We start from the raw sequence: 27,751 nt of genomic DNA on the forward strand, positions 1-27,751 counted from the left end.
TGGCTGACTAAATAGCAATTAAACAGCTATCCACTAATATTCAGTAGGAAATAGATGGTTATCTCCAGCTGAATATTGCTGGTTAGCGCGATATAGCTGGCTATCTGCAAAGTGCACTGTTGGCTAACTTTGGCGGCCAAATTGGGCCGGCAAAATAGCAGGTTTAAACTAAATCGGCCAGCACTGAATATTGACTTGGCCAGTTAAGTTGAAACCGGCCAAAAACCACCAGATATCCAATGCCAGTCACTAGAAACGGCCCAGCATTGAAAATCTGGGCTCAGTGCCAACCGCAGGAGGCAGCCTGGCTAACTCTCGTGGTCTTGTTGGGCAGAGTGGGTGGACCAGGCAAATCTTTATCTGCCGTCATCTACTATGGTACTATGTAAAATGGCTTAGCACATAATTGCAAGGGAGTATTCACAGGGAAGGAGTCCAGACATAGCCAATATTTACACAGGTACATGTAACTTACAAAGCTATATGGGTAGCTTACAGAGCACTGTAGTTACACATGTAAATGCTGCATTTAGGCATGCCCATAGACTGGGGGTAAATGTGCACATTTACATCATGGTGCATCAATGCATGTTTACATTAGTATTCTAAACGAATACTTATGCATGAAAGTGTTTTTATAGAATAAGCTTGCAAATTTGGGACCTACATTTTAGTGACTTGCTAGAGAATTACCTCCCTAATGTTCAGAGACTGTATTATCTGATTTAAGTGTATAGAAAGATACTAGACACACTCACAACAGTCATCACAGAGACTCTGCAGTAACTGCACATTAACTTTGGCCATTAATACATGGTAACTACAAACATTTTGTACACTTAAGTAAAAGAGGTCCTTAACGAGATCAGCAATACAACATTTTTTCTATTCATTAATAATTACTATAAAATCTTGTATTACTGGCAGATCATTGTTTACTTACAAGTGTGCTCTTTAAGAAAATTTTATAAAGATGAGTGTCAGGACCAACCATAGACAATGATAGCTGATAATGAGGAAAAATGTCCTGCTCCAAAGAAGCGATGTTAAAAGTGAAATTGTTATCAGAAACATCAGTATACCCTATTTAACACCAAATCCCAGTCACATGCTTCCAGTGTAAGCAGCACTGGACAATGTAACTCATAGGAGTCAGAGTGCAGGAAGTTTTGGGTTACTTGCTTTTAGGGAAATGGAAACATAGGCTGAAAGAAATTTAGAGGGGGAGTAGTTTTCAAGCTGCGTTATGTCTTTTATAAATAACAAAGGGACCCTTTTGTTCTCAACGTGCCAACCGATCACTTTATGAAGTGCATCAAATTCTTTTTATTTCATAAGGATGAAGTTTTATTGCTGCACACGGCATCTATTTTATATCAGAACACATATAACCCCTGACGCAGGCGCCGAAACACGGCCCGTGTCGGGTCCATATTGAAAGATTGGCCTTTTCAGTTTTACAATTAAAGGAACTGTGTCCCGTTATTGAAGGCTCTTGGTGCTTTTTGTTGTATTCTGGACTTTGCTTTGTACTTTGGACCCTCTCTGTGCTGTTATGTTTATAACACACATTTAATGTGACTTAAAAGGTATTAACGCAGAGTTTTTAGCAGTGGCATGGTGAAATTTAAGTCACCACAGGTTATATAGTAATAAGACACAAAACATAGAAATGCATGTACAACAGCTCATTGCTATGTAAAATCTACAACATGTCTTGCGGTGAACACTGTGCACTCACAAAAGCATATTTTTGTGCACTGTCAGCTAAACTGATGTTGATTTCATCATTATTTGTCCCACATTTTGTAACAAAGCCTAAGCGTTTTGATCAATAATTATTTTTGGAGATTGCATTCATACTTTTTGAAGTGATTTAACAAACAAAACGGGGGAAGGCGCATTTATACATGTTAGATTGCACAGGATTTATTATAAAATGTGGGGCAAATGATGATGAAACCAACACCAGTTTAGCCAAAAAAGTGTATAAAAATTGGCAGTTGTGAGTGCATTGTGTTTCATGTTTTATGTCCCATTTTATTTCTACAGTCAATTTTATATATACACAGAAAAGGTTTTTTTGAGTACTTGGTTATATATTAGGTTTTGATTCTATTAGGAACAACTGTAATCTGATCTCTACTAGCCTGCCACATGAAATGCTTAAACCTTTTCAAATGGCACAAAATGCCACAGCTTGGATTACTGCTGGCTTTAAGAGCTTTGATTAAAGATCTCCAGTCTTGGCAGATCTTCACTGGTTTCCTTTCAAGTTTAGAGTAAAATTTAAAGCTCTTTGTACAATTTATAAAATCTTGTGTTCATGACTAGAATCGAGTTAAGCTTTCTCATTAGAGCCTGTAATCTTCCTCGAGAATTGTGCTCCAATCTAAATGAACCTCTGAGTATTCCTAGGTTAAACGGCACAAGAAAACAGTATACATGTATTCTCTACAGTATCTCAACACGAGGTACATGTACCCCTTGGGGTTGGTGAAACTTTGCGTGTTGAGAACCTATGCGGTTCCTTCCTTGTCTCTCTCCCACTGCTGTAAATGTTTCCTGATGATCTAAAATACAGCCACACATGTAGACTGCAAAAGACTACCCAGAACACGCTTCCTTTAAATCCCTGTGTTCTGCTCTATTTACATATAAATAACATCTAATCTATAATTACAAAACAATTAAAATGTACAAATCTGCTTCCAGCACATGTAAACAATCCCTGAGACTTCTAAAATGTACTGTGTAACTTTAGACAATTTAAAATTGTACATACAGAAAGTATGCAAAGCCCATGCCTTATGAGGTAGATTTATAGGCCTGCAAAATAATTCTGTATGGTTGACGGATTCTTAGGCCCTACACAATTTCCCATTCTGCAATCACTTATCTCCTACATGACACTCCTCACTGAGAGGGTAATTGCACATAACACCACAGTACACAGTGATGTATAACTGAAAATCCACTTTCCTTAACACACTTGAAATCAAACAATGGGTACAGCACCTTTTTAAAGTAAACTCCAGTAATACTTTCAGTTCTTCCAACATGGCTCTATAAAGACCTATTGCTCTTTTCTCCATGCAATAAATGCCACAGGTTTGTATACTGCTTCAGATAACTGGATAAGGACCAGGAAGATCTTTAAATTATTTAACTCTTGAATTTGTTGCGTAAGAATGGGGCCAAGTCTAATAGAGTAACTGAATTTAAAAAAAGATTTGGAAAAGTATCTGGAGGAAAGGTCTATTAGCAATCGTTAGCCACATAGACTTAGGGAGCAATTCTATAACTTGGCACCTCAAATTAGGTGCCTCAGTGCCCTGCATTGAGTGCCAATTCTATAACAGCTTCTTGGCACCAAGATACTGTAATAGAATAACTAGTGCCAATTGGCACCGATGCTCCTACATTTAGGCACGACCACTTACGTCAGGTCTATGGCTGGTGAAAGTTGGAGCACCTGTGCCATGCAACGTATATAACACAGTATTCAATAAGTTATGCACAGAAGCTGGCACCATGCTGATGGCCCGCCCATGCTATAAAAAAGAAAAAAGTGGAAAAACACAACTTCAAGAGATCAATCCGAGACAAGGGGTGAGATGCTCCAGGAAAACTTTATTAGGGACCCTACACGGTCCGTGTTTCGGCTTTTAAAAAAGCCTTCATCAGGGGTCGATCAGTAGTTGCACAGAATATACTGACAGACAATGGAGCTCATAAAATGTTGTCTTGTTATTATTGACATAGCAAAGAACGTGAAACCAAACTTGAGAGGCTCTGTAGCATGTCCTACAACTTAGCTGTTTGATAAGAAAAGCATTCAGGGTCCCTAATAAAGTTTTCCTGGAGCATCTCACCCCTTGTCTCGGATTGATCTCTTGAAGTTGTGTTTTTCCACTTTTTTATTTTTTGTTGAACTGTTGTGGAAACTTCGAACCCTTTTTTGTTTCCGCCCATGCTATACCCACATATATGCCCCTCTCACACTTACGTGCTACCTCATAGAATATCATGTAGTGTAGCGTAAGTGCCACTAATTAGTGCACTTACATGCATAATTTTTATTTATTTATTTGTTGCATTTGTATCCCACCTTATCCCACCTCTTTGCAGGCTCAAAGACATAAGGCATGTGAAACTGTCTTTCATTGGGCTAAAACCTAGTAACGGCAGATAAATACCTGTATGGTCCATCTAGTCTGCCCAAGTAAATAAACTAATTTCATAAAGGTAAAAAAACAGGACCTGGATTTAGATCTGCCAGGTTCTTATTTTTAAAACAATGCAAACTGGTCACCATCAGACAGACTTCTGTGTTCGACGGACTTTGACTGATCCAGTACGGTGCATCTTATCTCCTTACGGTCTTAATTAAAACTGGCTCATTCAATTTTGGCTCATCCAAGTAAGGCATACAGTGACCGTTAATCCTCTTAACCACATTACATCAGAACAAGAGAAATGGAAGCAGATAAGCAGCATAGGCTCCTTTCACCACAATAGTATAATACTTATTATTCATTCATTCATTCAATCCAAGTTCTCAGACTTCACAAAAAAAATATTTTTGGCAGATAATGGTTCAAGGCTCAAATAAGGTCACCAATACCTTTCTCAGAATTACACAATGAGTTAGTCAGGCCTTTCCTGTATTATAGAACATGAGCTCCCACAGACTGTTATGCTGACATGGAAGACAACGGTCGAGAAAGACGGCAGGTCTGAGAGACAGGGCTCAGGGAAAGACAGACATTGTAGAATGAAGGGGAGGAAACCTTGGGGTAAGAAAAAATCTTGCATGACTTAAAACAGTTTATATTTTTCATTTTTAGAACTGCTAGGAAACCATAGTGCACAACCTATTCCAGCCTCTACACAGAACTTACTTATTTATTTTCCCCATTTATATTCCAGCTATCACTAAGCGGATCACAATCAAACACTCATAAAAATACAAAAACTTAACATTCCATATGAAAAACAAATCCCACGTCTTCTTAAACACAAGTGGGGGCCTCCTTTTAGGCGCTCTAATGCTATGTGATGACAGCCTGACAGCCTGTTCTATAACAGCATCTGGACATCCTGGTGTAACTGCAGGCAGCCAAATGCAGCAAGGGCACGTGGAACTTACAGTATTCTGAGCCCCGCCCACACATACAAGGGGAATTCTATATATGGTACCGAATGTTAGGTAAAGGGTAAGGGTACATAAGTATTGCCAAAGGTCCATCAAGCCCAGCATCCTGTTTCCAACAATCGGCAATCCAGATCACAAATACCTGGTAAGATCCCAAAAAAGTACAAAACATTTTATACTGCTTATCCCAGAAATACTGGATTTTCCCCAAGTCCATTTAATAACGGTCTATGGACTTTTCCTTTAGGAAGCCGTCCAAACCTTTTTTAAACTCCGCTAAGCTAACTGCCTTTACCACATTCTCTGGCAATGAATTCCAGAGTTTAATTACACATTGAGTGAAGAAACATTTTCTCAGATTCGTTTTAAATTTACTACATTGTAGCTTCATTGCATGCCCCCTAGTCCTAGTATTTTTGGAAAGTGTGCACAGACGCTTCACATCTACCCGTTCAACTCCATTCATTATTTTATAGACCTCTGTGATATCCTGCCTTTCTGTGGGACAATCAAAGCAGTTTGCATTTATTATATGTAGGTATTTTCTCTGACCCTAGTGAACTCACAAGTATTGTACTGGGGGCAATGGAGGGTTAAGTGACTTGCCCAGAGTCACAAGGAGATATAGTGCGAATTGAACCCAGCTCCCCAGGATTTTAGCCACTAGGATACTCCTCCATTCCACTACTACTTCTGCGTTGAATTTTCAATGCAGAAAACCATTCTAATGGATGCCAGGCACCGAAATGGGGCAGAAATGGCAGATGCAGGCAACAATCATTTATATGCCCATTTATAATATAGCGGCTGAGTGTTTCCATGCAGATCTGCAAAGAGGCCGTGGCTAGGGAAGAGGCATGGGCGGATCAGGGGCGTTCCCTTAAAATGTGTGCAGTGTTATAGAATAGTTGCGGACCCGCACCCAGCTTGTGCACTGGGATTTACACCTGGTTTCTCTTGGTATAACACCAGGTTGCCCAACCTCGGTCCTCGAGGGCCGCAATCCAGTCGGGTTTTCAGGATTTCTCAATGAATATGCATGGGATCTACTTGTATACACTGCCTCCATTGTAAGCAAATAGATTTCATGCACATTCTCTGGGAAAATCCTGAAAACCCGACTTGACAAGAGCCGAGATTGGGCACCCCTGGTGTAACACCTTTAGCCCAAAGTTGAGCGCAGATCCCAGCACTATGCACTATTCTATAAAGGCTGCTGATCCTATCTCATCCATTATAGAATATCATTCAGCGCTGATTTTTATTTGTCCATCAAATTTTAAGCGCCATTTATTGAATCCAACCCTATAACACTTACGCATCCTTATATAATAGCACTTGGGGCGTTTACGTGCATATGTGCTATTTTTCTCAACAGTTACGCCTAGAAAGGGGGTAACTGTAAGCGCCTAGTTACAGAATTGCCCGTCATGTGCTGCTCAAGTGGAAGGTAACGTGAGCCCCTCTTTGCTAGTTTCTGAAAGCCTGGGTGGCAGGCTTACTCTGAAAGAGATGGAGCGCTCTTCCAGATCTTGAATCGTACACCTCAGGCAAACAGACACGTTCCCTTTTCTTTAGTAGGACGCTGCACATTTCCAGTTATTGTGGCCTGTAACAAGTCCAATTACGTACGTTAACTAGCCTTAGAAGTAAAACATGCAAACACAGCTGAAGAATATCCCAGGTGAATATCACCTGACCCTCAAGGAACAGATATCTATGAACTGCTGGGGGAGGGAGGTTTCAGTAACTGCTCAGGGAACCTAAGAAACAAAAACCATTAAAATTACATGCTTGCAGGTTGGTCCAGTGGCTCAGAAGATCCGGTATCAGCTAAAGGGGGTGATGAGTTGCTTTTATTGCACGGGAGTGATACTTAGTCAAAGTCAAGGTCCACAGTTGTAAGGTTCTATACAGGAGCCCAGTCTACATGGCTCCCAGCCAGGATGGTCACTGTAATGCCCTAACTGATTATTACTTAAATGGAATGGAAATATATTAAAAATAGGGGCTAAATCCCCTAGTAGTGAGAATATATGTTCATGGCATCATATCCTAATCTGGTTCTAATTGAGCTGGAGAGAAACAAAAAGAGGAGATCTGCCAGTTCATAAAAAAAAATGAGTATGCTTCTTTTTTAAATGTATGAACAGATTTTAAATTGTATATCATTGACAAACTACATCGTAGTCACATTTTACAAAAGAACAATGGGATAGGAGGGTGATTTGTTAGAAATAGATTACCTCTTTGGAGCTCAGAAATGCTCAAAACACAATAACCTTTATAAAGGAATGGGATTTGATATACCACCTTTCTGTGGTTTTTGCAGCTACATTCAAAGCGGTTTACATAGTATATACAGGTCGAAGGGGTAATGGAGGGTTTAGTGACTTGCCCAGAGTCACAAGGAGCTGCAGTGCGAATCAAACCCAGTTCCCCAGGATCAAAGTCTGCTGCACTAACCAGTTCCCCAGGATCAAAGTCTGCTGCACTAACCACTAGGCTGCAAAAGGGCAGCCAAGCATGACCTCTTCCAAGAAAGTGCACTCAGCCAGAGGTGCCATGTCATCATAAAGCAGAAGCAATGACAGTCTATACAAGCTGCATCTGCAAAGATCATCTAAACTGTGGAGCATACTGGAGAACCAGGCTACACAATGTTGCAGTCTGTGGGTCAGAAACAAGGCCAAGATCAAATTCTGAAGAGCAGGATCAAGAGAGGAAGCAGAGAGAAGCAGAAGCAGGCAGGTACGATGGAATGTTCAGCACCAAGAACAGAGATGCCAAAATAAGGACCAGTCTGGTCTGTGGTACAGCTATGAACTGGGCAGGAAGGGGGCAGTTAAACAGGTACCGGTTTTGTTGGGTTCCTGGTGGTCCAATCAAAGATGCCAGATGTAGTCACTGACACAAACTGAGATCCCTGAGAAAATCCAGTACCACCAACATACATGGAGGAAGGTCCCTCTCCTCTAACCACCAATCAGAAAAGGATAGAGGGCAAGGCCAGGAGAGACTCTCTAACTAATTAGGACATGACTCTTTCTGCCCCTCTCTCCTTCACATGGGGTTTCCCATGGCAAGAAGAATCCAGCAGCATGTGTACCTTAAGCAGGTGATCATCACCAAGCAGTAATGACTTCATTTTCAAAAACCAGCATGCCTCTGCCCCTCCCCAGGTGTCCTCCCACCCACTGAAACCACCAGCCTCTAATGCATTCATTACTCAGTCTATCAGAAATACCTGCAGGGTGCAGGACGCAGGTGGGAAAGGAAAGGGGAACTGATAGCCTACTCTTCTGTTAGCCTATGCTCTGCTTCTGTTCCAGACAGAGCAACGCACTTTCACAAAACCTCTGATGTGAAGATGTTGCCATGCAATGTTTACATATAAATATAAATAACCACCACTACTAATATTTTATATCTTCATACCATTACTAGGAGTGTGTAGTTCTGTACAGATACATAATATAGAGGTTTGCCTATTCCATGTTACAATCCGAATAAGACACACAGAGAAGACAAATTATTTTTAGTATTACAGTAAAGCATTGCTTAGGGGCCGATGCACAAAGGCACCCATTAAACAGGGGTGCCAAGGGAAAATTTAGCGAGTCGCAAATAGCGACCAATGCACAATAGGGATCGTACGCAAATGAGATGTAGGGATCCCCCCTTTGTGTATCGGTCCAGGGGCAGAGTCAGCACTTATGCGGTTAAGTATCGATATTCAGCAGCCAAATCGGACTGCATGAAAGTCAGTCCTATCTTTATGTGGTGTCATTTAGGCAGTTAAGTGCTGAATATTGCACTTAACTTGCGTATGAGATAGCTGGCATCATAAACTCAGATATTCAATGCCAGTATCCAGACATGGCTTGGCATTAAGTATCTGGGAATAACGTCGGAGGGAGCTAAAAAAAAAAAAAAAAAACACTCACCACTGTCAGCTGAATATCGACCCCACCATTTTTATGCTGAAGACTCCCAGACCACACTCTCTGCACCACACATTTACTTTATTTATATACAAAACACACACACATATGTATAAAGCTAAAAAATAAGCTTTTGCTGGAAAGGTATTTCATCATATACACAGCCAATTTTGGGGCATGTGTGACCTGAGCAACTGCACAGGGGGCCTCTATCAAATGGGCAGGCAAACCGAAAGAGGGGTTTGGGGGTGATGGTTCTGGGCAGGTGAGCAGAGACAGAGAGAAAGAGAGAAAAAGGATGCTGTGTTGGGAATTTTGGAAGCAATTCCAGTTCTCACACAAGAGCTGGTTGGCCTACAGTGGGCCGTATTTATATGGGGTGCAAAGTTTTTGAACTTCAGTCACATGAAAATGTATTGCAGACTCTAGTGTATCAACTGCTGTCTCTCACTGCATCGAATGACACGCATGTGGCATCTCATATTTCCTGCTGCCATAGTCCTCCTCAACAACAGGTAGGTTCACAGCTGCTGTCACAGGCGACACCACCACCAATGCCATCTGTTTTGCTAGAAGGCAGGGATGCTGGAAGAACAACAGACAAAGCCCTAACTTTGCCCCAGCTCTGTTTACTATACACACACCTTTCCTGTATGACAGCTGTCAGACTCACCTGGCAACCAACCTGGCTCCAGGGTCTCCACCTGTGATCCAAGTAGCACCAGCTAACAGCTCTCATCACTGTGATATACAGCACTGAGCTATCACTCTCTGACAACAGACCTAGATTCCCAATTTTACTTTATAAAAACAAATAACTGGGAATGCTCATAGGTGTATGCTGCATAACAGCATACTGGCTACTTCTGCACATTCTCATTCTCTCTCTCTCTCTCTAGAATATTTCCTCTTCAGATATATGTGGCATCCGTTCTTCTACTGCTCAGATTCTTCTGCATAATTTCTCCTGCTCTATATCTAAACGGAGAAGTTGTAGTCAGGGTTGCTCCCATCCCATACTATATGATATCCTGGTAGTGCTAGCATGAGAATAGGGGAAGATCAAAAGAGAGACAACAGGGAAGAAAGGGGGACCAACAGAAAAGTGTATACAGAAAGGGAAATGGGACTTGATATACCGCCTTTCTGAGGTTTTTGCAACTACATTCAAAGCGGTTTACATATATTCAGGTACTTATTTTGTACCAGGGGCAATGGAGAGTTAAGTGACTTGCCCAGAGTCACAAGGAGCAGAAAGCATAGCATATTAGGTGCCCAGATTCTCCAGGCAAGATAACAAAAAAGCATTTAGAAACAGAAAAGTTGTATCCTTAAAACTTATTTTTCATATAAAACGCGATGACATATCTATAGATGAACCTTCACAGAGTATACAGAACTACCTCCAGTTGGTTGTGAAGCATCTACATAAAACACTTGCCTAGACTCACCTCTCTGGTGGCTCCAGACATACAGTTCCTTTATATCCAGCTCATTCAGAGTCTTGGAGAGGGGCAATTCCTCCCGGGATGCCTCATCCCTTAGCAATATGACGTCCTCCTGCCTAAACTCGCACTTTTCGCAGATGACAGGAAGGATATCCCGCAAGGGCACCAGAGGACTTACTCTTACCACCGTCTTCTGTGTCCTCTGGAAATTCACCACCAGCCTCACCGTAACCTGAAAAAAGCAGAGACAAGAGCCTCAGTCCCCGTAGCTCTACCACAGATGCCTCTTCGATCGATCGCTTACAGCAACAGTCAATGGTATGCACTTTGCTGGTAGGTTGTCCTTTCTCTCTTTCACCTGATCCTCTACATTCAAATCTAGTGACTCATTTGTGTGGTGGGAGGGGTGGGACCCCAGCAGACAGAACAGAGATACAGTGTCTCTGACTGAAGCTGCCTTCCATAGCTGATCTCACTTTCTGTCAAACCTTAGACTTGCCGTTCCTAATGGAGCCAAGAATTTGTGAGTCACAACAGGTGAACAAAAGACTAGAAACAAAGGCTGAGGCTAAAAAAAAATGCAATTGCTATCCTTTGAATAACATTGAACTGCACAGAAAACACCTGCATGAAAGGACAGGAATGGAGGATAAATGAAAAGGAAAGCGGGGCTCTGCCACCCAAAGCAGAAATTGAGAAGGTACATGCTGTTGTGGAGTGCAAGGGTGGCATATCACAAGTCTAAGTTCTTAAAAAATACAAAACATGTTTTTACCTTATACACCTGAGTACAAAGTAAGGTTTTCCATCATACATTAAAGATTTAAAGTATGCAACAGGTGTGGAAGACCATCCTACATTTGCAAAGTTAATATATTCACATTCTCTGGGCCAATGAAACCCAGAAAAAGTATAGCCAAGGACCTTGCTTTGAGGTGAAAGAAGAAAAGGCTACACTATTATATTGTTGTTTTGGGTTTTTTTACATCATTTATTTATAATTTTTCATTTTACAAGGGTCACTTGCAAACAGTAATACAGAGATGACTGCACATTAATACAATATAAGAAGAAAACAATCCCAACTAGATATATGGATTATATACAATCTTTCTCTTTCTTAGACCACAAAGTGAAGAAAAATAGGGAGAGTGAAATAAGACAAGGAGATCAATTAAACAGTAAACAGAAAAAGAAAACTTGGTATTAACCTGATTATCCCCAGATATTACTCATCTAATTCATTATTCCACATTGATCATCTGGTTGGCTTCTTAAGTCCAAATACGGTGTATAGTCAATTCATTTCACTAAGAACATACTTATTGTCCAAATTTTAGTTAGAAATAATACAACTGATTACATTCTCTCTCTTTTAAAAACCAGAAATTATTTAACAATGCATATACTTAAATCTCTAATTCAAATCCCACTGATTAAAGCAATCCCAGTTTTCACAGGCTTCACTCCTTTCGAAGTAACAATTAAGGAAATATTTCTGAGGAAAACTACACTATTATATTGTTACAAATATTCGGGTCGATATTCAAAGTAAATTAACTGGCCACAAACAGCTCCTGGTTAAATCGCTTGTTTGGGGCTAACCAGTCATTTTTCAAGAGTTTTTATCAAGTTAATACCGCTGAAAATGTCTGGTTAGCACCAAACTCCAAACCGGCTACTGGGGAGGGGCATTTATCCAGCCAAGGTAACCACAGAAATAGGACAGACGTTTAAGTGGTCCTATCTTTATGCAGTTCACCATAGCTGGCTAAGTGCTGAATATAACACTTAACTGGCTATCAGCCTTATTTTCGAACGAGAAGGGCACCCATCTTTTGACAGAAATCGGGAGATGGGCGTCCTTCTCTCAGGGTCGCCCAAATCAGCATAATCGAAAGCCAATTTTGGGCATCCCCAACTGCTTCCCATCGCGGGGACTACTAAAGTTCACGGGGCGTGTCGGAGGCGTAGCGAAGGTGGGACTGGAGCATGCCTAACAGATGGGCGTCCTCGAGCAATAATGGAAAAAAGAAGGGCGTCCCTGACGAGCACTTGGGCGACTTTACTTGGTCCATTTTTTCTTACAACCAAGCCTTACGGTTTTGCCTTTTCTAGTTTCAGGTTGGCTTTAGCTCCGTTGCTGTATGTTGAGGACAGCTCTATCATTGCATGTTGAGTGAAGTTCCTTCGCTGCTTATTCTGCAACCTTTCATCTCTGCATGTTGAACACAGCTCCATTGTCACATGCTGAGTGTAGTTCTTTCTCTGCAGGTCTGAGTGTGGGGCGCAGTCCTGTGTCTACGTGTAGAACACGGCGCTGTGTCTGCCTGTGGAACACAGCTCCTTGTCTGTGTGTGGCATACAGCTCTCTCTCTGCGTGTGGAACGCAGCTCCTTGTCTGTGTTCAGAACGCAGCTCCACCGCCTATTGAGTGTAGCTCCATCTCTGTATGTTTAGCACAACTCTTCTCTGCAAATTGGGCAAAGTTCCAGGGTGGTATGTGGAGCCCAGCTCTGTGACTGCAGGTGCTACACAGCTTCATGTCTGTTTAGGAAGCATAGCTCCTTTTCGGCGTGTGGAGCGCAGTTGCTTGCCAGTGTCTGGAGCGCAGCTCCTTGTTTGCATGTGGAAAGCAGCTCCTTGTCTGCGTTTTATACACAGTTCCATCGCTACCGCAGCTTCAGTTTTGTAGGTACCTCTAACATCCAGCTCTTTCAGTGGGGCACTGCTCATCCTCTGTCTGTTATTCTCAGCTTCTTCTCTGCTTGTTCAGTGCATTTCTATCTTTGCAAGAGTTGTGCAACTCTTTCTCTGCCCATGGTGTGTGGCTCAGTTTGTGTGCTTTGAGTGCAAATCCATTTGTTCTCGTTGAGCACGGATCCTACTCTGTCTGATGAGCACAGCTTCGTTTCTGTCCCTTGAGCACAGTTCAGTCTCTGACTGTGGAGCGTATTTTCACCTTTGCCTGTTGGTCAGGGCCATGCCTAGGGTCTCTGGTGCCCCCCCCCCCCCCCCCCCCGTGTGGCACAAGATGCAAAGGAAATAGGAGCTGAAAGATGGAGTGCATCTTTGTGGGATTGCTGAACAAATAGAGGGTTTACAACCACTTAGCTTTTCGTGCTATCATGTTCACGAAATTAGTAATTAAATCTTTGATATCTAACTGGGCACATATATCATTCTCAATAGCAATCATGGCAAGGCTTACAAGCCTTTCTTGCGAAATACTTGATCGCAAATAATCCTATATAATAATTCTCACCTCCAACAGGATGTGCCTGGGACCGTGCCTCCCTTGGAGGTGGTCTGCTAGGCAGGCTCGCACTGACGTCAGTGACGGCTGATACCAAAGTAAGGGGAGGAGTAAGGAAACACGCTCCACGTGTTTCCCTACTCCTCCCCCTGTGTTACAGCCCACTGCACCCCCTTCCACGACCCAGTTGACCCCCCCCCCTTCTCGACGAAAACCGTCCTCTGCCACCGTCCAGTACCTGTGCTGATGGGGGACCCCAATCCCCATCAGCCGAAGTCCTGTGCTGGCCTTCGCACCATTGCTTCTTCAATGATCTTCGGTTCAAGTTCCTCTGCGTGCGTCTGATGTCAGATGCACGCAGAGCAATTTGGACACAAAATCATTGAAGAAACAACGCCTTGAAGGCCAGCACAGGACTTCTGCTGATGGGGGTTGGGGTCCCCTGTCAGCACAGGTACCGGATGGCGGCGGGGGATGGTTTTCGCCGAGAAGGGGGGGTCGACTGGGTCACGGAAAGGGGGGTGAAAACAGAGGGACGGCAGAGTCTGGAACAGCGAGGGAGGGAGGGTGGGGGATGGCCTTGCTAGCGCCCGTTTCCTTCCCTTTTGAAACGGGCATTTTTTACTAGTTTTTATGATTTTTAACCGTGAAAATGATCGCTCACCACTTGCCACACTGACAGTAATTGTCAGCAATATTCTTAGAAACAAATTGCTATACATTGCAAAATAAGATAGCAGATGTAAATTCTCGAAGTGGACATATTCCAAACACTAAAATGAAAATAAAATGATTTTTCTCTACCTTTGTTGTCTGGTGACTTTCTTTTTCTGATCATTGATAAGTCTCTGACTCTAAAGTTTAGCAATTTCATTAAAGCAAAATATATTTCACACATCACAGACTCTTCCTATCCAAGGATTTTCAGTTACCAGCTCTTCTACACTACACGTCAGCTAAAAGCTTCCTCTGAAACTACTGTTGGAACCATCAGCCAATGAAATGGCTTTTAGCTGTAGCTACCCGGTTACCTATAATTATGCAAACATCATTGCAGTCATGCCCTCCTCTGGTGTACAAGCTCAGAGAAAAAAAACAAAAACTTTGAACCACTTACAGATTTTAACAATTACACTATTTAGTTTTTATTTCTCCCCAGTCTCACTTGCACACCTCTCTCCAAACCTGGCTGTTCTCTTTAATTTGAATGTTGCTCAAGCTCACCCTGAATGAGGAGTTCATCTCACACCAAAGACATAAATAGCACTGGTTGTATTCTTTCTAACAACTTCAGCAGAGTCTGCCTGCCTCAGTGAGCACTGTGGTCAAAGAGGGGAGAGAGGAGAATCACAGCTTCAGGTAAAACATTTTGCAAGTGAGCTGACCTCAGGAAACGGTAGGCGCCCTCCAGAGGTCGGCGTCCCCCTGCGTTGCTTACCCCGCTTACTGTGTTGGCACGGCCCTGTTGTTGGTCAACCCCAGCTCTTTTCTGCGGGTTGAATATAGTACTTCTCGGCAGCTGTGGCATACCGCAGTTTAGATTGCTAGACAAGGCTGTCTTGTCTCCTGTTAGCTACCATTCCTGTAGCACCTTTTCTTGCCGTAGCTTCTTGGTGGCTGGCGAGAAGCTTCTTCATTGCTGGAGTTTGAATTCTTCTCTGCTCCTTTTGTGGCTACTTGGCACCTTGGGGGTCTTTTCTCTACAGTGTGGCTCTCGACTCTCTTTTTGTCTCCTTTTGTTCTCTTGGCTCTGTTCTTTCATCCCTAAGTCCAGAGCGAGCTAGTTTAGTAGTACTCTCTTTCTATGGTTGTACCCTGATATGCTGCTGTCCTTTTCTTCATGGTTCTCCTGGAGAGACTAGTGTGCCAGTTAGTTGGTTCTCTCGACTCTGGAGTCTCTTCTTGTTCTGTGGAGTTTGATTCTCTCACTAGGCGCGGGTCTGGGAGGTTCCTGGGCCTTGCTTCCTTTCTTCTATGAAGTGTGGTGCACTGTTTAGGATTGTGTACTCCTAGTACCTGTTAGGGTCACTTCATCTGACCATCTTGGACTCAAGGCAGACCGGCAGGTTTGTGAGTTAGTCTTTGTCCTTCCAGGGTTTGGAGAAGTTGATCCTGGTCTAAGAGAGACAGTTCTTCTCCTTGTTGCTCAGATATGACTGTTGTCTTCCTTCCAAGGGGTGGAGGTCCTTTGGTATGAGTATCTTTTGCTGCTTCTTTTGCTACTCTCGGGACAGGAGTACGTAATTTTTCTTTTGCTCAAGACATTTGTTTTACGTCCAACGGCTTCAGTTCCTTTTCTAGTGTCTAACTCTGTTCCATTTTGGTAGCCTGGTGGTTCAGATATTCAAATCCTTTTCTGCTGATCAGTTTTTTGCTGTATGTACAGCTTTGTTGATTTTTCAATCTTCTGCATTCTTCTTTTCTCTTCCCCCCCCCCCCCCCCCCATATTTGGGAAACTGCTTTGCTACATCCCATTAGTCTGGACTGGTCTCCTATAGATGACAAGGAAGGAAAAATTATGTTCTTACCTGATAATTTTCTTTCCTTTAATCATACCAGACCAGTCCAGATGCTCTCCCTGGCCAAAGTCTGTCACAGTGTTGTTTCCTTTAGGTATCCCTGGTTGTTCCCCAACTCTTCAATACGGTGGGATGTCCTACAGCACTGCCTACTTCATCTTCTCTATTCAATTTCCTGCCACTTGTTGTGCCAGCTCTGTATGACTCCTGTTACTTGGGATCACAGAGTTCTTTCTCCGGATTCAGGGGTAGATCTCTATGTGCTTGGGCAAGCTCAGTATGGACCATTCCCTCCTGCTTACTTTACTGTGAGGGGAGGTTGCAGTTGCCTTTGGCCAAGCAGGAACAGTGAGGTTCTGCATATTGGCTCCAAGAGTTTGCCTGTTTGGTATTAACTGTGTATTCTTCTAGACTTCAGAGCACCATTACTTGGCTATTCGAAATACTGAACAATCCAGGCTGCACAATACCCTTAAGGGGCTGTTTACTTGGAACTATTTTCTCTGTCTCCTTCCGCTGGTAGATGGGCACAACCCATTAGTCTGGACTGGTCTGGTATGATTAAAGGAAAGAAAATTATCAGGTAAGAACATAATTTTTCCATATTATCAAAAAACTATGACAAAATGTAGTATCAAATATTTCATTGACCTGCCTAAATGTTGGCATCTGGCTTCACTTAAGGACCCTTTTATCAACTGGCGGTAGTGCTACAGCCAGGTTAGCACATGGCAAATCGGCCCTACCGCCCGGCGGTAGTTCCGTTTACGGTGCTAGAAAAAATAGTTTTTATTTTCTAGCGCTGGTGGGTAGGGAGTAGGCGTGCCCAGCAGTAAAGGGTATGATACATACCTGTAGCAGTTGTTCTCCGAGGACAGCAGGCTGATTGTTCTCACGACTGGGTGACGTCCGCGGCAGCCCCCACCAACCGGAAAGAAGCTTCGCGGGACGGTCGGCACGCAGGGCACGCCCACCGCGCATGCGCGGCCGTCTTCCCGCCCGTGCGCGACCGCTCCCGCCAGTTGAATAACTAGCAAAAGATGAAACACACAACTCCAAAGGGGAGGAGGGAGGGTAGGTGAGAACAATCAGCCTGCTGTCCTCGGAGAACAACTGCTACAGGTATGTATCATACCCTTTCTCCGAGGACAAGCAGGCTGCTTGTTCTCACGACTGGGGTATCCCTAGCTCTCAGGCTCACTCAAAACAAGAACCCAGGTCAATTGAACCTCGCAACGGCGAGGGTACAACAGAAATTGACCTACGAAGAACAACTAACTGAGAGTGCAGCCTGACCAGAATAAATTCGGGTCCTGGAGGGTGGAGTTGGATTTACACCCCAAACAGATTCTGCAGCACCGACTGCCCGAACCGACTGTCGCGTCGGGTATCCTGCTGGAGGCAGTAATGAGATGTGAATGTGTGGACAGATGACCACAGTCGCAGCCTTGCAGATCTCTTCAATAGTGGCTGACTTCAAGTGGGCCACCGACGCTGCCATGGCTCTGACACTATGAGCCGTGACATGACCCTCAAGAGTCAGCCCAGCCTGGGCGTAAGTGAAGGAAATGCAATCTGCTAGCCAATTAGAGATGGTGCGTTTCCCGACAGCGACCCCTAGCCTGTTAGGGTCGAAAGAAATAAACAATTGGGCGGACTGTCTATTGGGCTGTGTCCGCTCCAAGTAGAAGGCCAATGCTCTCTTGCAGTCCAATGTGTGCAACTGACGTTCAGCAGGGCGGGTATGCGGCCTGGGGAAGAATGTTGGCAAGACAATTGACTGGTTAAGATGGAACTCCGACACCACCTTCGGCAGGAACTTTGGGTGGGTGCGGAGCACTACTCTGTTGTGATGAAATTTGGTATATGGAGCATGGGCTACCAGGGCTTGAAGCTCGCTGACCCTACGAGCTGAAGTAACCGCCACCAAGAAAATGACCTTCCAGGTCAAGTACTTCAGATGGCAGGTATTCAGTGGCTCAAAAGGAGGTTTCATCAGCTGGGTGAGGACGACGTTGAGATCCCATGACACTGTAGGAGGCTTGATAGGGGGCTTTGACAAAAGCAAGCCTCTCATGAATCGAACTACTAAAGGCTCTCCAGAGATGGCTTTACCTTCCACACGATAATGGTAAGCACTAATCGCACTAAGGTGATTCCTTACTGAGTTGGTCTTGAGGCCAGACTCCGATAAGTGCAGAAGGTATTCAAGCAGGTTCTGTGCAGGGCAAGAACGAGGTTCTAGGGCCTTGCTCTCACACCACACGACAAACCTCCTCCACTTGAAAAAGTAACTCTTTTTAGTGGAATCCTTTCTAGAGGCAAGTAAGACCCGGGAGACACCCTCAGACAGACCCAACGCAGTGAAGTCTACGCCCTCAACATCCAGGCTGTGAGAGCCAGAGACTGAAGGTTGGGGTGCAGCAACGCTCCGTCGTTCTGCGAAATGAGAGTCGGAAAACACTCCAATCTCCACGGTTCTTCGGAGGACAACTCCAGAAGAAGAGGGAACCAGATCTGACGGGGCCAAAAGGGCGCGATCAGAATCATGGTGCCGCGGTCTTGCTTGAGCTTCAGTAAGGTCTTCCCCACCAAAGGTATGGGAGGATAAGCATACAGGAGGCCGGTCCCCCAATGGAGGAGAAAGGCATCCGACGCTAGCCTGCCGTGTGCCTGAAGTCTGGAACAGAACAGAGGCAGCTTGTGGTTGGTCTGAGAGGCGAAAAGGTCCACCGAGGGGGTGCCCCACGCTCGGAAGATCTTGCGTACCACTCTGGCATGGAGCGACCACTCGTGCGGTTGCATGACTCTGCTCAGTCTGTCGGCCAGACTGTTGTTTACGCCTGCCAGGTACGTGGCTTGGAGGAGCATGCCGAACCGACACGCCCAACGCCACATCCCGACGGCCTCCTGGCACAGGGGGCGAGATCCGGTGCCCCCCTGCTTGTTGACGTAATACATTGCAACCTGATTGTCTGTCCGAATTTGGATAATTTGGCAGGACAGCCGATCTCTGAAAGCCTTCAGTGCGTTCCAGATCGCTCGGAGCTCCAGGAGGTTGATCTGCAGATCCTTTTCCTGGAGGGACCACAGACCCTGGGTGTGAAGCCCATCGACATGGGCTCCCCACCCCAGGCGAGATGCATCCGTCGTCAGCACTTTCGTGGGCTGCGGAATTTGGAATGGACGTCCCAGGGTCAAATTGGTCCGGATGGTCCACCAGAGCAGTGAAGTGCGGCAACTGGTGGAGAGGCGGATGACATCTTCTAGATTCCCGGTGGCTTGGAACCACTGGGAAGCTAGGGTCCACTGAGCAGATCTCATGTGAAGACGAGCCATGGGAGTCACATGAACCGTGGAGGCCATATGACCCAGAAGTCTCAACATCTGCCGAGCTGTGATCTGCTGAGACGCTCTGGTCCGCGAGGCCAGGGCCAAGAGATTGGTGGCCCTCGCTTCGGGAAGGTAGGCCTGAGCCGTCTGGGAATTCAGCAGCGCTCCTATGAATTCCAGAGACTGAGTTGGCTGGAGATGGGACTTTGGGTAATTTATCACAAACCCCAGCAGCTCCAGAAGTTGAATAGTGCACTGCATGGACCGAAGGGCTCCTGCCTCCGAGGTGTTCTTGACCAGCCAATCGTCGAGATATGGGAACACGTGCACTCCCAGCTTGCGTAGGTAGGCCGCTACCACCACGAGGCACTTTGTAAACACTCGTGGGGCAGAGGCGAGCCCAAAGGGCAGCACACAATACTGAAAGTGCCGTGCGCCCAGGCGGAATCTGAGATACTGTCTGTGAGCTGGCAGTATCGGGATGTGAGTGTATGCGTCCTTTAAATCCAGGGAACATAGCCAATCGTTTTTCTGAATCATTGGCAGAAGGGTGCCCAAGGAAAGCATCCTGAACTTTTCTTTGACCAGGAATTTGTTCAGGCCTCTCAGGTCTAGGATGGGACGCATCCCCCCTGTTTTCTTTTCCACAAGGAAGTACCTGGAATAGAATCCCCGCCCTTCCTGCCCGGGTGGTACGGGCTCGACCGCATTGGCGCTGAGAAGGGCGGAGAGTTCCTCTGCAAGTACCTGCTTGTGATGGGAGCTGAAAGACTGAGCTCCCGGAGGACAATTTGGAGGCAGGGAGGCCAAATTCAGGGCGTATCCGCACCGCACTATTTGGAGAACCCACTGGTCGGAGGTTATGAGAGGCCACCTTTGGTGAAAGAATCTTAACCTCCCTCCGACCGGCAGGTCGTCCGGTACGGACACTTGTAGGGCGGCTATGTTCCCGTGGATCCAGTCAAAAGCCCGTCCCCGGCTTTTGCTGTGGAGGCGCAGGGGGCTGCTTAGGCGCACGCTGTTGACGGGAACGAGCGCGCTGGGGCTGTCCCTGTGCCTGACGAGGCCTTCGGGCCGGCTGGTTGTACCTACGCTTCGCAAAAGAATAGGGTGCAGCCTGCCGGGCCCGGGAAAAACGCCCGCCCGTGGGGGCGGGTGCTGAAGGCGCCCGGTGGGAGAGCTTGTCGAGAGCGGTTTCCCGCTGGTGCAGTTGGTCAACCATCTGCTCGACCTTCTCACCAAAAATGTTATCCCCCCGGCAAGGGACGTCAGCCAGTCTCTGCTGGGTGCGGTTGTCCAGGTCAGAGGCACGCAGCCATGAGAGCCTGCGCATCACTATACCTTGGGCCGCAGCACGAGATGCCACGTCACAGGTGTCAAAAATCCCCCTGGACAGGAACTTTCTGCACGCCTTCAGCTGCCTGACCACCTCCTGATAAGGCCTGGACTGCTCCGGCGGGAGCTTATCGACCAGGTCCGCCAGCTGTTGCACATTGGTCCGCATGTGGATGCTCATATAGAGCAGGTAGGATTGGATGCGGGTCACGAGCATGGAGGATTGGTAGGCCTTCCTCCCAAACGAGTCCAGAGTGCGAGACTCCCGCCCCGGGGGCGCCGAGGCGGTATCCCTCGAACTCCGTGCCCTCTTGAGAGCAGAATCCACGACCGCTGAGTCATGGGGCAACTGGGGCCGCATGAGCTCTGGGTCAGAGTGGATCCTGTACTGGGACTCTGCTTTCTTGGGAATGGTGGGGTTAGTTAATGGTCGCACCCAGTTCCGAAGCAGCGTCTCCTTCAGGACATTGTGCAGCGGCACCGTGGAGGACTCTCTAGGTGGTGATGGATAGTCGAGGACCTCGAGCATCTCGGCCCTCGGCTCTTCCACAGAGACCACGGGGAAGGGAATGCTGATAGACATATCCCGCACAAAGGAGGCAAAGGAGAGACTCTCAGGAGGTGAGAGCTTCCTCTCCGGTGACGGCGTGGGGTCCGAGGGAAGGCCCGTAGACTCCTCGGAGGAGAAATATCTCGGGTCCTCCTCTTCCCCCCACGAGTCCTCATCCTCGGTATCGGACATTAGCTCATGTAGCTGAGTCCGGTACCGGGCCCGGCTCGACGTCGAGGCACCAAGGTCTCGGTGTCGTCGAGCGGTGGACTCCCGCGCCGGCGGGGACGGAGCTCCCTCCATCGACGTCGACGGGGACTCCACCTGCGTGGCTGTCGAGACCGGCACCGCAAGCGGCGGCGGTGTCGACGTCCCCGGCGCCGGGCTAGAGCTCGCCGGCGCCACAGTCATCGGCGCCGAGGGCGCAAGCACCCCCGGCGTCGGCACAGCCTGGCGCATCAGCCCTTCCAGGATCCCCGGAAGGATGGCTCTGAGGCACTCGTCCAGGCCCGCTGCCGGAAAAGGCGGTGGGGCCGGTAAGGGTGTCGGTGCCGGAAGCTGCTGGGGGCCAGGAGACGGCACCGAGGTGCCGGAACCCCGACGCGTCGGTACCTCCACAACCGACGGAGACCTCTCCTCTCGATGATGACGCTTCGGCGTCGACTCCTCTTCAGGATGCACCGAGGGCGTCCGGTGACGGCGCTTCTTATCCTTCTTCCGATGCACGTCACCGGCGCCGGAGGGCATGGAGGAGGAGGAGGTCGATCCCCCTCGGTCTCGAGGTACCGGGTCAGACAGGGTTCGGTCCCGTGGCTCACGAGCTGAGGGAGTGACCGGGGCCGACTGCCCACGCGGCCTCTCAACCCCACTCTCACCGGCGGACCGGCGGGCCGACGGGACCTGTTCTCCTGGGGTCGCTGCCATCGGTGCCGATGTCTCGGGCATCGATACCGGTACCGAAGAACCGGCCTTCGATACCGATGCCGTCGAGGTCGAGGGGCCGGCGCAAGTTCCAAAAAGACGGTCCCGCAGAACTTGCCTCGCAACCTGAGTCCGTTTCCGGAGACCGAGACACAAAGCACACGACTTGAGATTGTGCTCCGGCCCGAGGCACTGGAGGCACCAAGCGTGGGTGTCGGTCTGCGAGATCGGCCGGCCGCAGCGACCACACTTCTTAAATCCACTCGGGACCTTCGAGGACATCGACGGAAAAATCGCGTCGGCGAAGTCAAAGTCGTCAATGGTGGCTAAAATCACACCACGAAAAAATAAACGACCGAGCGACCACTAGGCCGCAACGTGGCGTCCCCGCTGGAAGCGAGGGAAAAAGGGAGCGCGTGCTCCACACGCGCAGATGTTTTTTTTTTTTTTTTTTTTTTTAAACAAACAAGAAAAAAGGAAAACCGAGAGGTAATCCAAGCAAAGCGACGATCCGCGTAAACGCGGTCGAAAATCCGGCGGCTGAAACAGAGAGAGCGGCAAAAGCACAACTCTCTCCAGTCGCGGAAAAAAAGGAACTGGCGGGAGCGGTCGCGCACGGGCGGGAAGACGGCCGCGCATGCGCGGTGGGCGTGCCCTGCGTGCCGACCGTCCCGCGAAGCTTCTTTCCGGTTGGTGGGGGCTGCCGCGGACGTCACCCAGTCGTGAGAACAAGCAGCCTGCTTGTCCTCGGAGAATATGGCAGTACCATGTGCTACCTGATTATTGCCAGAGCCCTCACCGCCTCCTAAATAGAAGGCAGTAAGGCCTCCGGCTGTAAATGGCTGCGTGTCACTTCTTTAAGTAGCGCACGGCCATTTACTGCCTGTATTCTGAAAATGCCCTTTTACCTACTGCAATAAAAGGTGGCCTTGCTGTGCAGCAATCCCACGCGCCAATACCACCGCTAGCCACCTTTTATAGCCACTTGGTAAAAGGTCCCCTTAGCTACCTAAAATGGTGCCCTAAATAGAACTAGCAATATATAAAAAAAAAAGAATACACTGATCATGATCCTCTGAAGCCCATGTGAAACGAAACACAACCGACGTCTGGATTCAGATATAAATATTATTAGTAGCTGCTAACGTATGAGTGTAAAATTACCAGCGTTGGGCTTTGCGGTGGATTATATATTGCTCTCACTGTTTTCTTGGACCTTTCAAAGTCAAATTTTTGAAGAAAAGCAAATATTTTATAACATACACATATATCTTAATTGCTACCTTTTTGAGTGAGAGTTTTCTTCTTTCCTATTTTGTAAATGATGTTTCTTAACTTTATAGTCTGTAAATCACTTTGACCTAAACGCCAGGAAAGGCAATATAGAAAGCCTTCATAATAATTATAAACATCAACATCTTATAGCTAGGACCCTGCTCTTCCCAATCTCTACCCCAGTAATGTCTACAAGCATATCATATAAAGGTTTGGGTTAAACATAGGTAGTCTGCACGTTCACGCATCTGTACCCCAAAGCAATGTTTGTAAATGTGTAATGGTAATACATTTGATATACCACTGCCTTTTTTGTGAGCAAAGCATTTTATGTGCATAAAAGGCTTACAAAATCAAACCAACAGGGGCTAACGTTAAAACAGTGTCTAGGTTATAGGACAGAAAAGTACCTATTTTTATAACCGGTATTTACATGTCTTATAAATCCTGAAGAAATTGCACCTAGATTGAAGTCACGAACAATATATCCCCAGGCAAAAATGTTAGTGCATACTTAATGTTCATATTTGTGAAATATGCGTGTAATTCGCAACTCTGCCCACACTCTTTCCTAACTCCTCGTCCGGTTTATAAGCAAACTTTGATTAATCTATGCACTAGAAACTCCAATCCAGCTGATCTCTAGTGGGCATCCTTTTAGGTTAAAACAACCAGACCTCTAGGAGAGTGGCCAAGATGGTAGTGTGAAGCTGGACGGCTGAAAATGGCTTATTTTTGAGCTGCATTCCTTGTGGTGTTTTCTTTTCCCTGGGACTAATGCTGTGTACAAAGCGGAAAGGGGTGATTAAGGCTGCACCCTTAGCAGCCAAAATATCTTCCCCCATGCAGCAATTGATATCTAGGTATGTTGCCAGACCCTTATTATCTGGAATTGGAAATGTTTGTCCCGCTGTTGCTTCAGGTGAAGGAGTGCTTGAGGTCCAGGGGCAGGAAGTAACTTTATCTCCTCTAGCATTCAATCCTCCACCATGTCTGGCAGACCCCATGGGAGAGACAGGGTTTCCCTCTTCTGCAGAAATCACTGGTCAGAGGGGACCGAATGAGGGCATCCAACCTGTGGCTGGAACCGTGCAAGAGAACAACCTTGGAGTAAGCGCGGAGTGGTTGCTGGCGTTAGTGCTCCCGTGGCGGTGACTTTGGAGAGCATTTGGCTGGCTCTCTAAAAGCTGGATGTGATGGTTGCAAAGCCTACAGAAGTCATTAGGGGTCCTTTTACTAAGGTGCACTGAAAAATGGCCTGCGGTAGTGTAGGCATGGCTTTTGGGCACCTGTTAAAAAAGGACTTTTAAAAAATTTTTGCCAAAAAGGGACGTGCAGCAAAATGAAAAATGGTGTGCGTCCATTTTGGGTCTGAGACCTTACCGCCAGCCACTGACCTAGCGGTAAAGTCTCACATGCGCCAAATGCCACTTGGCGTGCGTCCGATACGCGTGGTAGAAAATAAAAATTATTTTGCGGCCGTGCATATCAGACGCATGCCAAAAATGACATTACCGCATGAGCCACGCGGTAGCCATGCGGTAACTCCATTTTGGCGTGTGCTCGGCACAACTTACGCGGCATAGTAAAAAGACCCCTTAGTGACTAAAGTTGACTTACTTTCTAAGAATTTGGATGGGATAAAAATGGAATATTCCTCTCAAATCCAACAATATCCAAGGAGATGTTCAAACTTTGAAAGATCTTACATCTTCTATTGTTAAGGATAAATTACAGATTGAAAACTATAATAGAAGACTTAATCTTCATTTCTTAAACTTTCCAAGGTCTCTAGACATACCCCCCCCCCCCCCCCCCCAGTGGCGTTCCTAGGCTGGCTGACACCCGGGGCAGATCGCGAATGCGCCCCCCCCCCCCCGGCAAAATTACACCCCCCCCCAGGTGCATTTTTACCTGGTGGGGGGGTGCCGCGCGCCTGTCGGCTCCGAGTCCGCTCATTCCCTGCTGCTCCCTCTCTGCTCCAGAACAGGAAGTAACCTGTTCCGCGCAGAGGGAGCAGCAGGGAGGGAACGAGCGGACTTGGCCAACAGGCGCGCGGCCCCCCCCCCCCCCAGCGGCATGCACCCGGGGCGAACTGCCCCCACCGCTCCCCCCCTTGGTACGCCACTGCCCCCCCCCCCCCTCTAGATATCCTTAAAAAATATATAATGGAAATATAGAATTAATCCTTGGAAGCTATTCCTCCTCTGAGCAGGATTTAATATATTTCCTCTCCTTCAAAAAATAATGTAGGGGGAGCATCAGGGGCCTTAAATCAAGAAGAAAAGTTGGATGCTATGAATGTATCAGCACTACAGGAGTCTTCAATCTCAGATGATTCTGTAAGAGCCACCTTATTGGTGTCTTTTCTATTTGAACAGGACCTCAATACTGTTTCGAGACTATATTTTAGGAATTTACAATCAAAGGATTTGGGTATACACCCTTATGTGACTAAAAATATTCAGGATCGTAGAAGAGCATTTTTAGCATTGAGACAAGAGACTAAGGGGTCCTTTTACTAAAATGCATTAATGAAATGATAAGATGCCCCCTTATATGTCTATGAGATTCTTATCATTTAGAGCATGCTAATCGTTAGCACGTGCTAAATCTGTTAGCACCCCTTAATAAAAAGACCACTAAATCTTTGGGTGTGACTTTCTTATTGAGCTACCCTTGCAAACATTTGGTTAGATATGGTAGGACAAACTATATCTTCTTTGCTCCACAACAACTTAAGCCTTTCCTGGACTTAAAGAAGATCTCAACTAGGAATAACGGAAGACTGAAGTATTACAATGTAGGATGAGGTATTCACGTAACCACTGCTATCGGTTTTCCTAATATTTCCGCAGTTTGATCTCCTTTTCTTATGTACTGCTCCTCCTCTTATTTGTGGGCTAAGAAGGAATTCTTGATTTTGTCATGAAAAATATTTCTTTCATTATGTTATCTCCATTTTGCCATAACAAGTGTTTAGTTGTATTGTAAGGTCAGAAAAATAAAAATGGAAATTTAAGAAAAAAAAGAAATTCCAAGCCAAATCCAAAAGAATATCTGGCTTTGCATCATCCCAAGCCAAATATGGTTATTTGCAAAACAGTATTTTCATCTTTATTTCCTTACTAAGCAGATACTGTACTTATTGGAATTCACTACTGACAAATATTAGACAACTAATTACAGAATATTTCGTAAATATTTGAAAACTTTTCTATTTAATAAATAAGTTATTATTTCAATGAAATAAGTTATTATCCCCCAGATTCTATATTATGGTGCTTTGAGTTGTGGGACCAATCTATGTGTGTGAATTTGCACGTGTGACTCAATTGATTAACAAGCCAATCAGTGATGATAATTGGGCAATAACAAGCAATTATTGGTACTGATTGGCAATAATTAGAATTTATGCACACATCAGCGTACTCTATAGAGGTGCACATAAACTCTAGTGTGCAGATCCGAAAAAGGGGTATGACCGGGTAGGGCATTCCTAAAATTTATACTCATTCATATAGAATTAGCAGGATTTGTGCCTAATTTACATGTGGGAATTTACACCAGCTTTTCATTGGTGTAAATTGTCACGCTTACATGCAGTCGTGGTTCCCAGCACTAGACATTATTCTATAAACTGCATCTAACTTTAAGCGTGGTTTACAGAATAGTGTTAAGGGCTATTTTTTTCAGCGCCATTTATAGAATCTAGCCCTATATGTTTATTGTAAATTTCCAGGACTTCCCAGTTTCTTTGACGTGGGCCACACTGAACTCTAGAGGCTAGTGTTGGGTATAAATGTCCATGTAATGTAATGTAGCAGGTTGCTGCAACAGGAAAAGGCTATCGTCGTCTGCAGCGAAATACAATACATCCGAATGGTTTAAATAGATAATTAGATCCTTTGGCTTGCATTTAAGATAAGTGAAGTGTTTTATATTGGTGACTGTATTTGAAATTCTCATTATTTATTTATTTATTGCTTTTATGCCTTTAAGCAAAGAAAG

The 27,751-nt window shown here is 45.8% G+C and overlaps 1 protein-coding gene across 3 annotated transcripts in view; it reads right to left on the reverse strand.

Annotated features, from left to right (window-relative positions):
* Positions 1-27,751, reverse strand: part of COBL (cordon-bleu WH2 repeat protein) — a 459,548-nt gene that overhangs the window by 221,598 nt on the left and 210,199 nt on the right. For all 3 annotated transcript variants that reach the window (XM_030205475.1, XM_030205461.1, XM_030205468.1), the window contains exon 4: positions 10,554-10,782. In XM_030205475.1, coding sequence (XP_030061335.1) covers positions 10,554-10,782 — 229 coding nt within the window. The remainder of the gene's footprint in view (positions 1-10,553; positions 10,783-27,751) is intronic.

This window comes from Microcaecilia unicolor, chromosome 1 (assembly GCF_901765095.1).
Source record: "Microcaecilia unicolor chromosome 1, aMicUni1.1, whole genome shotgun sequence".
Taxonomy (NCBI): domain Eukaryota; kingdom Metazoa; phylum Chordata; class Amphibia; order Gymnophiona; family Siphonopidae; genus Microcaecilia; species Microcaecilia unicolor.